The sequence below is a fragment of the Cryptotermes secundus genome, unplaced genomic scaffold (genome assembly GCF_002891405.2).
Source record: "Cryptotermes secundus unplaced genomic scaffold, Csec_1.0 scaffold145, whole genome shotgun sequence".
NCBI lineage: Eukaryota > Metazoa > Arthropoda > Insecta > Blattodea > Kalotermitidae > Cryptotermes > Cryptotermes secundus.
Window position 1 is genome coordinate 281,338 of NW_019727392.1, and position 12,334 is coordinate 293,671.

Consider the following 12,334-nt stretch of genomic DNA (forward strand, 5'->3'; position numbering starts at 1 on the left):
TTTTTTTTTTCTAATGAAAACCCTCTGTGCACCTCCTTACCTCAAGGCAACTGCCAGGCGTTCCACGGGTTCAATAGGCCTCCTGTAGTTCGTACATTCCTTCTTTATATCTCCCTTAATTAGGTCCAGTAGATCATCAAAGCATTCAATTGGCATCCGAAAGTAAATATAGAACCGTTCTTCATGCTGTCGCAGTTGCCGATATAAAGTATGAAATTCTCCTTCATGTTCACGAAGCAGATTAAGGTCGTGAATCCACGTTTTCCTACGCTTCTTTCTGAAAAATATATTAACATATTAATTGTGATGTTAATATTTGTAATAACTTCTCAAATATCTCCAATTGTACATAATAATAAAATGAATAATTACCTTGCTTGCTGCTGCTCATCATCAGCTACAGCTGCTAAAAGTATCGCTTCTTCTTCCAGACGAGATAATCGATGCATCATTTACGATGTTGTGCTTACGCGATTTTTCAAACTGATCGCTACCGCCGCGTCGTTGGTGTGAAAAGACTTTATCGCCATCGTGATCGCCACCGCGATCGCGCCCGCCACCGCCACCGCGATCCCTCTGGTGTCTGGAAGCCTTAAACCATCTTATCGCTGTCCTGCGGTTCGCTTCTCTGCTTGGCAACGGTCAAGGTCACACGAGCGACAATTCGCCTTCCGTGTGCGGAAGTGACGTGATGCCCACACGGAAGAACTCTTCATGTGTGTGCGCGCTTCATTTCCTGTCACAGCAGCAAACACAACATACGCGGACAGAGATGGGTTGCGTGGGTGAAATGTGTGCGAGATTTATCTGCACCTTTACGTCGAATTCGTGTGTGAAATTTATTTGTATCCTTACGTCGAAAGCAGGGCCGCGCCATAGCTCAAGCAGTTATCGCTGGCTTACCACCGCGGCGGCCCGGGTTCGATCCCGGGTCTGGTCAGGTGGGATTTGTGGTGGACAAAGTGGCGCTGGGGCAGGTTTTCCCCGAGGACTTCGGTTTCCCCTGCCAATCTTCATTCCACCAATTGCTCCACAATCACCCTCACCTATCATCTGTGGCTGGTACAATAGGCCAGAAGTGGCCGCAGTACAAGGGACTTAGTCCCACCCCACTAGCAATAAAAAAAATACGTCGAAAGCAAAAAACGAAACAGATGGAGGAGCCATAATTTAATTTGAGAAAGGTTACAGAACGTAAAGTCCCTCAGTTCGCTGTCACTACTTTACTCACCATACAATTCTGCGCATAAAAGGAAACGCCGCGGGACGCTAGGCCTGGCTCTTGATGCTGTGGGAAGTGCGGAGCAACGCAGACAAGTCGAAGGGCAGCGTGCAATGGCCTCGCAATGAGCCACGTTTACTTTAGTGGTGCGCTTTAACCGCTTGTTCATGGATAACCAGTGTAATAAACACCAAAAACTGACCTCATTATTAAACTGATTTTTACAGAACTGTGGTTAAAGTGGTGAAGATATTATTTTGTCTGTGGTGTGTTTGTTTCACTGCAAAACTTCAGCTTGCCACGTGCGCAAGTCCGTTCCAAGATTTTTTTTGGGGGGGGCTCACCATATTCAAGAAATTCGCAGCCGCTCTTTCGAAAACTTTTAATGATTTTTCGGAAACGATTCTTAAAGTACTGCAGCTGGAGAAGTCGCTGGTTCAAAACCAGACTTGCTAAAATCCCAGATCGACGCAGTAACGTTGACGGTTCCAACGCAAGTGCGCCCTGGACACTCCAAGCGACTGCCCAGAAGGGGCCCCATAGGCATTCGTCTTTCGTTTTTAATTTCGCACCAGAAGTCTTGCGGCAGTGCTCATCAGGTAAAAAGTAAAGCTATTCCTGTACCAGGCCGTGAAGGCCCATAGGGTTGTGAGATGTTGAGGGTCCCACATTATCTAGACAATCGGCTCAAAGATGGCGGTAAGGTTGTCAGCCTTACGCGCCAGCCGCGTTTTACTCCCCATGAAAATTATTTAATTAATTCCTGGTACTCATTTCTGTTAGAGGCTGAGTCGACCCCAGGACCATAGTGCGGCAGGACAGAGTGTCTTGGGACACTCGCTGTGAAACCTCACCACAAGAAGTGGGGTGGGTTGGAGTGAAACTGTGCCCACTGCATGAGTATGGAGCATTTGGTGGAATGAGAATTGGGAGAAGAAACCGAAATACTCGGTGACAATCTGACCAAGTTCCACTTCGTCCACAACAAATCACATATGACTCGACCTGGGATTGAACCTGGGCCACCGCGATGGGAAGCCGGCGACTAACCGCCTGAACTACAGCCGAAGAATCTACACTGCTAAGATTTGTTACCGGGAAACGTCTAGCAAAGACTGCAGAGGAACAAGCATTGTGGAGAGCTGTTACCTAGTAAAGACTAGCGAAAGTAGACTGAGAAGACTTGGTGTGGAAATCAGCAATATTGTTACAGTTATTTGTAGTTACGCCCTGTGAGTGGTCAATAAATCTATCCACCAATGCAAACCCCGTCTATAGTCACTGATACACGTGGCGATATCAAGGAACATGGCCCGACACACTTGTCGGACGCTCATGACGACGCCGGCCGACGTCCTAAAGAAACCATTGTTTTGCTTCCAGATTTCAAAGGATTTTGTGTGGAAGACTACGAACATTCAACTTACGCTGGCTTACGTCGTGATGGCGTCCACCATTTCCCGTTGCCTGGGTAGTGTGTGACGTCACAGGAGATGTGAACGCCCACTGGTCACCGCCGTACAACAGATCTTGCTCGTGCAGAGGAAGAGGCGATATCTTCACTGGCTTCACGTACTCCACCTGCGGATTCAGGCGAAGCACCGCGGCTTCCTCGTCGTCGTCAATGCTCAGTTTCCTCGCTTTCCCCCGACCTGAAATCAGAAACCACGTGATATTAGTTTTCAGTTCCATTCGTCTCTACAAGACCAGCCGTTGGCAACGTGAAATGCGGGCTGCAACCTCGAAACAGGAAAGAAAAACAAACCAAGGAAACGTGTAACATAATGTCACGATTATAGGTGACAGACACGGCATCAAATTCCAGATTGTAGTCTGTCGAGTAGTCAATGGCTAGCAGTCTTAGGAACAAGGTCCTGGGTTCTGACTATAAGGTCATCTGAAGAGCAGCACAGACTTCAGTCGGCGGTTACGAAGTGCAGTCCTTGCGCCGTATGGGAGTGAGGAATAGCCCTTGTTGAAAGACTGTAACCAGGCAACGACACGTTGTTAGTTAGGCGCCAGGTTGTGAGGACAGGAGCTGTGGAACACGGAAGCTGAGGAATCTACGGCGTTGGGAGCCGTTACCAGGCGACAAACGGAGAAGACACAGCAGACTGAGAAGTCTTAGTGGGTGCTGTAATGAGCTGTAGGGTGTGTGAATAAGCGACACCGCTGCAGTTACTTGCAGTTACGAGTTTCAACAGTACAATAAATGCGACTACCTACCCAACCCCGTCTATGGTCACTCCAATCACGTGCCTATATATTTTAATATCCATCGAGCTTCCTATCCAACGGGTACCGGTGGCTGTTTCCTCGGGTGTGAGGCGGCAGGGGGGAGAAGGTGAAGTATGGTGGAGTTATACCTTCACTCCCCCATACGTTTTCATAGCGTGGTGCTTAATTAAGCAAAGGGAAACTTTTACTCTTCTAAATTTATCAAAATAAAAATCAATTGTAAATATAACTTTAATTTTAAATCCAATCCTTTACCCAAGGGAGGAAAACAGAAGAAAATGACAGAACATAAGGACGCGTGTAATCGGGAGATTGGTGCATGAAAGTCGAGACACGTCATGTCGTCAATTGCGTAACCTGACGACCAATGTAGAGTAGAAATGGCTTCTTGAATAATAATTAATCACACGTGTTGCATATAAGGACCGGTTAAATATAGCCTATTAAAACAAGAGGCAATAGGATGCTGCAATATGTTAGGTACTATGACAACTCCATCTGCCGCAATTAAAAGGCATCAGACTGCTGTAACGGCTCAGTGCAAAACTGTCCAGGACAGTGACACACATCACTTCTCCCAGGATGTGACTGAGGAAAACCACACCTCCTCCTTCAGGATCAATTAAACAACCAGCAAGACACTGGCTCCTTCTACACCACTACACAACGTCATGCCTCAGAAGACAGTACTGTTCATAATCAGCGTCGAGTCCTATGAAAGCTCGCCGACGTTTCGGAGGGAAGTACTGTCTCCAGCTGCAGGGTATAAGAGTAAGGTAGGCCGCACACCAGCATGGGTCAAGACATGTAACAGTCAAGATACGATGTCTGCAACATGACGCAAAGAAAGGAGTACAGTTGAAACGAATGAGAATATGAAAACCGCCGCACACCGGTCTGAGTCATGATGCTGACGTCAGTTTCGTGCTGCAGACACGTGTAGCAAGACTCAGACATCAGTACTGAGGGAACAGCAGCAGTGCACGTTATCGGCATGACGTCATGCTACTTCGGTGTGCGGACTCGAGTCTGAATCACGAATGAAGCAAGACTGCGTCTTTTGTCTCATGTCTTGATGCTTGTCTTGACGCAGTTGGTGTGCGGACGCCATAGGCCAAACACAGACAAAATCGTCAAGACCGCGGCAACTCGCTGCTTGTTTCATTTTCCCTTCAACGCTGAAGGCGGAGGCAGTCGTTCCATGCGGTGCCACCGCTGTCAGGAGCTGAAGTCAAGCGCGTGCGTATTACAAGTTAGAACCTTGTTGGCAGTGTGACATGCTAGCCGTGACCCCATGCTCTTCACCTAATGAAACTCAGACCTTAGGTAGAACGACTTCCTTTTTTGTAACAATATATCACAAACAGGATTCCTTGTTTCTCTGCCTGCCACTGCGAACGCCACAGCGTGTACACTTGCAGAACTGTTCAACTGTTCAACGCCTGTCTTCCGTGGAGGAACCGCAGCGTTTCCAATGTCCCAGCACCTAAAGTAAAGCTATCCCTGTAACAGGCCGTGGGGGTCCAGAGGGCTGTGAGATGTCGAGGTTCCCACATTCTCTAGACAACTGGCTCACAGATGGCGGTGATGTTGTCTGCCTTACGCGCCGGCCGCCCTTTACCCCCAAGAACATTCCTGGTACTCATTTCTCTTAGAGGCTGAGTCGACCCCAGGGCCATAGTGCGGCTGGAAGGATTAGGTCAATTGAAAAAAAAATGCAATGGCCTCATCGGGACTTGAACCCGCGACCTTCTGGTTTGTAGCATAGTGCCTCAACCAACTATGCTACCAAGTCAATTTCCCCCCCCCCGGTACTCATTGTATAGGAGGCTCAGTGGGCGCCAGAGTCGGTCTGGACGCCGTGCCCCTGAGTGATCAGCTTCACGCCTCGGCTGCTTTGTCCCCAGGAAAGGAGCCTTCAGTACCCATGGGACAGGAGACTGAGTGAGCCCACAGCCGGGCTCGATATGGTGAACATCGCGATCTCTCGGTCACTGAGCTGCGCTTATCGGGGAGGGTTACGGCGGTACCGCAGACAAAACACCGATCTTGCTGGCGCTGTGCTACCACTCGGTTAGAATTCTGGCGTGTTTCCGATTTTCCTGGCTCACACGTTTTCAGTCTTACCCTCAGTATCTCCAGCAAATATATGCGTAGTAACCCAATTAAGTCGCGACATCTCCTCTCAAATCCTTTCCAATTAATGACTCGACAATGACCCACGACAAAAACGCAGACAATGAACACAGCAAAATAAAGAAACTTACAGCCTCCTCTTATAGCAGAAAAGCCAAAAGTCTACATATCGCTATTGTGTATAATATAAGCACAAACACACATCAGACACACCGGGAAATAATAACCGCCTCCCTAGACGAGATGACAGCGCGCTCCCGCCTGCAGACGTATCCTCTCAACTGACTAGCCACTAAAGGTAAAGGCAAAATTGTCCCTATGCGTAGTGGAATAAGGACCACACCATAAAGACGCAGGGAGGAGTGGAAGTATAGCTCCACCATTCTTATCTTCGGCACTAGATGGAGGTTGAGTGGTCAGCTTTACACCCGAAGAAACAGCCCTCGGTACCCTTTGCCACCCCTATTCAAGGACATCACGGCAGCGTGATCCCGCGACTAGCTGCTTGAAAAGTCATCTCTCAACTACCCAGCCACTCAGCAAGACAAAGTACTAACAGCAACATTAAGCCAGTAAGTACCGTGTCCAGTGTGGCCATGTTGCCCCGCCTTCCCCTACTCAACTGAATATTGGCGTAACGACTCGACCATCACTAGAGAGGTTCAAAGAATCACGAAGAACTGAACCTAAGACATTAAATTTGCGGAGAATATGACTGTTATTACAGCAGGGAGGTCTAATCCTTCAGGACCTTCAACTGTATCACACACACGCATACATAGTATCTGAAAGGACATAAGTGCCCATCCTGTAGTGCCCGGTAGTGCAGCATCGCAAATTAATCTCTGGATTACGTTGTTTGGGGGAAGGAATGGCAAGTGCGTCACACAAAGCAATACCATCCATCCCACATATTTTCGTGGTTATCATGTTCGGTATTCCCCTATCTGACGTTAGAATAAGCAAAGAACGAGCCTTGAAAGTTTTCACGGCGTGTTTTGCCTTTCATTCCGGAATTTACGGGTAAACTTTCATTTCTTTCGTAATTTATATAACAGCAATCATAAATTCTTCCTTAGTATGCAGAACTACAAGACTCATTCACAGATATTTATAAGACAGCAACAAATCACGGAACTGAAATTCAGCCACAGAGTCCTCTCTTCTCGTGCGTGTCTTGGGAAAAATGAGACCACTTTAAGCTGCAGTATGTGAGTTTAACAGTCAGGAAGGCGGTAAGAACACAGCTTGCATGCAGAAATAAAGCTGTCCGTGTGCTTAATTAATTAAGCACTAGGACATGAAGACGTATGGGGGAGTGGATGTAGAGATCCACGTATTCTTAACCTCAGCACTAGTTGGAGGTGACTGGTTAGCTTCACGCCGGTCTGGACAACGTGAAGAAAATTCTTGACCCTACAGGGACTCGAACTCTCATCCCTCAGTCGTCCAGTCCGTAGCCAGTCGCAGTAGCGGCTACGCTATCCCGGCTCCTGCAAGGTGTATGAAAACTGTAATATTTTATTATTCAATATTAAAAACTGCGAGAAAATTCTGTTTCTTCTTCATTTCTCTCTTCGCAGTTTTAGCATTTTGCTTTAGAGATAGACTTGCCTCTGAACACTGTAATAACGACAGCACTTCACAGTGTGGGAGGTGCGACGTGCGAACAAAGTCAACAGCAGAGACAGAAGGGCTGCAGAGAATGCGGGTCACACTTACTCTCCTTCACAGAGGCAAGGGTGTCCAGATGCTGTGCTTTACTTTCTCACCTCCTGCGAATGCGTTAAGAGTCTATCAGATTTTAATTTGCTTTCATCAAATGGACTCATTAATTACCCCCTAATTTCAACTACTAACATCTCACTTTTCTGTTCAACAGAACTGCTATTATAATTATAAATACCTTAAAGAGGCGCATTTGCCCCGCCTTCCCCTACCAGTGCATCTGTCAGCCTCTGTGCAGTCTCGCGCGCATGACATTAATTGTGTCACGTATAGTAATGGTGTAGGTGGGCAGACTGGCTTAGGCCTAAAGGAAGTATTACCATATAAAGGACAAGAAGCAAGGTTAGCTACACTGCAGTGACTTCATTCGTAGCACAAGCAAAATATATCTGCACAATTAGATCGCTGTGCGGGACATCTGGCATTGTAATGCACTGTATTGACTGCTGGCGCCATTAAAGCTGAGGTCTGTCTTCATTTAAATCACGAACTCCAACTCAAAAGGGTAAGCATAAGATTAACACTTAACATGACATGTGCTCTTGTGTTCTCTTCGTTATTCTGCCCCTATATATAGACACGTCTGCAACGGCGGATAGCAAGAAACCCACAAGCATCTCATAAAGCTATCCATATAACAGGCCTGGAGGCCCATAGGGTTGTGAGACGTCGAGGCTCCCACATTTTCTAGACAATCGGCTCACATATGTGCGTGAGGTTAAGTAAAGCTATCCCTGTAACAGGCCTGGAGGCCCATAGGGTTGTGAGACGTCGAGACTACCACATTTTCTAGACAATCGGCTCACAGATGGCGGTGAAGTTGTCAGCCTTACGCGACGGCCGGCCGCCCCTTTGCCCCCCCCAGGAATATTCCTAGTGCTCATTTCTGTTAGAGGCTGAGTCGAGTCCATCACGGAACAAAATGCGCACACATCCCAATTGGGGAACAGAGTTCACAGACATCCATCATGAATGCAGAACCTTGAATGTTTTATATGTCATGTAACAGACTAAAAACAGCTCTGATAAAATCGTACATGTTCACGTATAGAGACGTAACAAAACATAAGCACGATGAAGCGTAGAAAGGAAAGAAGTGAGAATAACTGACGTTCGGAGAACTAAAATAAAAAGTGAACTGTCTGTGAGCGCAGTCCTACTCTTGTTTAGACCGTTCCTAAGACAGACAGCTTCCATTGTTTATTCATGTTTCTTTCAGATCAGGATCTTACAGAAGAGTTCGCCTCAACGTTTTGCATCTCGTCATGAACCGTAATCCCACCACAGCAAGAAATATGCCTATGCTTAGAGTTACAGTATATAGCTTGCAGAAATATTAAACTTTAAGGGAAGATTCTTCTTTCGGCGAAAAAGTAAAAGTGTCCCTGTTTTTATTTAAACACTACAGCATGAAGACATGGTTCCGCATGTTCTCAACCACGGCAGTAAATGGAAGTGACTCTCAGCTTCACGCCCTGGTCGTTATAGCCCCGGGAGCAAAGCTCTGGGTGTCCACTGGATGGGTTGGTCTGGGCACCCTGGAAGGAGCTGCAAGTGGGTGCATTACACCGTACAGCCGAGCCCTGCTCAGACTCTGAACGGGGCGAGACTGGGAGGTGAAGTAGAATGTGGCGCGAAGTGTCTCGTGTCCATGTCGAGGAGGGCCCTTATTTTCGCATATGACGCAGTCATGATGATTGGAAAGCGGCCGTCTTCTGTTCTAGCAGACTTCAGACCCTTCACGATCTGCCCTACTCTGGTTATCACAGCACCCTCATCTCCATGAGGGCTGCACTCGTCGGGCTCTTACTTTTGCGGTCGTGGAGGTCTCACGACTGCGGACGTGTAGATCTTATGTCTGGGGCAGTGGAGGTCTCGGGTCTGGGGTCGTTGAGGTCTCGGGTCTGGGGACGTGGAGGTCTCCGTTCTGGGGCCGTGGAGGTCTCGGGTCTGGGGTCATGGAGGTCTCAGGTCTGGGGCTGGCTGCGGCTGTAATTAAGACAAAACACTCGCAGGCTTCGCCGGAAGGAAGGAAAATGTTGCCTTCTGAGTAACCGCTCCTTCTCAGCACATCTTTGGCCTTTGCAGCTGCCAGAGATGCAAAACACAATTGTCTACCCCTGAGAAGCGGCGCAGTTTGCCAGCAATGTTTTGACTTGGTGCCCTGCGGTGAAGAGCCACGTGTCGACATTCAGACAACATGAGCGTGCTTGGCTCACACGAAGCACGCGTGACTGGTGTCACTCTCATATCAATGCATCAACCAAATAAGTCAACCCTCACGGCATTACAAAGACAAATTACAACATTTGTGTCTGAGTGTTCAAATCTCCCACCACAACAGATAAGCCATCTGAATCCACCCCGACACCCCACTTCAGGCAATGCACGGGTTTTCAACCTGTGTGTCGTGACGTAAGTTACCTTACAAAATGTGGCAAGGGCCACGCATCTCTGGCAACTATCAGCTTCCTCTGCTCTATTCTTGCTAACACCGTTCCTGCGTCCATTTAGAATGTCTATTTATTTGTTCCAGAATGCATACTGGTATGACTTTTCAGAAGAGCCATTTCTTTTAACCATAATATTGCACTTCTCTACCACTGCGTAACCTGTTATATCCTGCCGTGAGCTGAAATGCAGATTACAAAAATATTTTTATGTTAACGTGAAAAATCGGACAGAAGCACACATGGATACATGGGGTAGGGTTGGTGCTACTTTGTCTAGAAACCAACATTTATTTTCTATAGCGATGTAATATCCACAGCGAATGGTAATTATTTACGGCAATTCAAAGATGATAACAACTTTTTGGTTATATGCAGTGATTTTGATGCAACTACAGATTTTGATAAAAATAAAATTAGGCTTATTTGTCTTTCATCGTGTCTGTGTACCCCCCCGCCTCAATTAGCTTTTGAATGATTGAAACAATCGTCATGAAATTTAGCGTGTATATCACGGCACCTGCGGTCGTCTTAACGGCGTACTTCATAAATCCCACTCATCAGTCTGTGCGTCTGTAAGTGTAACCCCTTTTCAATGCTACGCAACGGCTCGGTATAAACGTTCCCGCGACAACGAAGAATTTTTGATGGCGTCCTTTTCTATGCGGTCCGTGTCGTATCAAAGGAAAGTATGTAATCAATTCTTCCCAGAACCTTCTGTATCGGTTTGGGGGGAAATATTTTGACAAAAAAAAAAGAGCACAGATGTATTTCAGGTCACGCATTCACAAAAATAACAACACGCTTAATGTTAACATCGTTCCCTTCATCAGTACAGATTTCTATTCCGAAAGACTGTCAGAAAAAACGTTGAGGGAGGAGCCCTCTTCAATAAGCACGCCATCCTCACATCCCGCGCTAAGTATCCTCAGCAGTTGATACAACGTCTTATAATATCTTAAGTAACGCTGTTTCTGGATGTGTCATAACTCTGGCGGTTAGTAATCGGATTCCCACAGCGGCGGCCCGAGTTCAAGCCCAGGTCAGGTCATATGGAATTTGTGGTGGACGAAGTAGCACTGAGGCCGGTTTCCTCCGAGTACTTCGGTTTCCCCTATCAGTTCTCATTCCACTGTCTGCTCCACACTCATCTGACATCCGGGGCCGGTACAGCAGGCCACATAGGGGCCGCCGTACCAATTGGGGACTCAGTCTCACCGCAGCCAAAGAAACTAAGAAGAGAAGAGAAGATTCTATTGCCTGACCAAAGATATGTAACCGAAGCCGCACTCCGAAACATGGTTACGACTGTCGGTATACTGACGGGGTTCGTTTCCGGGCAGGAACAACAGACTTTTCCTTTTTCCATAGCGTTCTTCCGAATCCTCGGTGGACGTCACATTCCAGGAGATTCTTCGTAGTCACCCGCTGTGGTAACCTCAAACCCAACAAAGCACAGGACACTGCGTAAGCAACTGGAGTGCCGATCACTGGCCGGCCGCGCTCTCCAAGGCATGAACCGTTCTCGTCCGCTCGAACGCTGGGATCGCACGTTCGAATCTAACTCGAGGTGTGCATGTTTTTGTGCGTTTATTCTGTGTTTATGTTGTTCTGTGTGTAGGTATCGGCCTTGCGACGGGCTGATCCCCCGTCCAAGGAGTCCTACCGACTGTGTATAGTATCAAGAAACAGAAAAAGAGGCCAAGATCCAACAAAGGGCTGTAGAGAGACAGAGAGAGAGAGAAAAAGTAATTGGTGTGTGCGTCTATGATTGGATCTCGAGGAACTCGTCGTCGTCGTCGTCGTCGTCGTCGTCGTCATCATAGGGTAAAGTTACACAAAACTTGTTATCTGCTGTCTACTTTAGTAACGGGCGCCCTTGACTTTGTCCCCACCACGTTCCCAGGTCTGTGCTGTACATGTCAGAACAGTTTCTCGCTTTATTCTTTGATTATAGACACCAATGGCGGTTCGCTCAGTGTGTCGGGTGTTTCCTGGCACAGACCTCCGGGAGCGCGATCTTCGGCAACTTTCTGCCGTTTGTTTCCTAACCGCGTACAACACTCTAGACTGCAGAACCTGGAGGTAGAGAACAAGCGAAGCTTTGTTGCCACGCCCCCTATACGCCCACTTGCTGTGCAGCTTAGTTACAGGGATAACCTTGCCTGTCACACGGGGGAGTACTGGTTTCGAGTCAGGACTTTAGTGACGCATCAGAGTGCGCTGAGACGAGAGTCAGGCGGTCACTTAGCCAAGTGACCACACAGCAACATCCCCCCGAACTCAATTCGCAGTGCAGACGCCACGCGATGTTAACGGTTCAAGTTCTGCAGAGATTTCCTGGGTTGACGTCTACTCTTGTATGCAGATACGCGTGTTTCGGAACAACATGCTGACTCTGTCTTCAAGGATTGGGTTCGATCATATTCGCTACTTGACTATTTTACTTTCTACTCTCAAGGCCTATGTCCTGCGTGTCTATCTGCAAGGAACCTGTTTCCAGTCTCGACTTCAGGACATAGCGGAGGCAGATCCTTCAACAGTATAATCACCATATCGT

General features: G+C 47.5%; 1 protein-coding gene across 1 annotated transcript in view; it reads right to left on the reverse strand.

Annotated features, from left to right (window-relative positions):
* LOC111864627 (A disintegrin and metalloproteinase with thrombospondin motifs 9) overlaps positions 1 to 12,334 on the reverse strand; it is a 363,750-nt gene that overhangs the window by 242,952 nt on the left and 108,464 nt on the right. Inside the window, exon 2 of the mRNA XM_023852002.2 lies at positions 2,650 to 2,874. Coding sequence (XP_023707770.2) covers positions 2,650 to 2,874 — 225 coding nt within the window. The remainder of the gene's footprint in view (positions 1 to 2,649; positions 2,875 to 12,334) is intronic.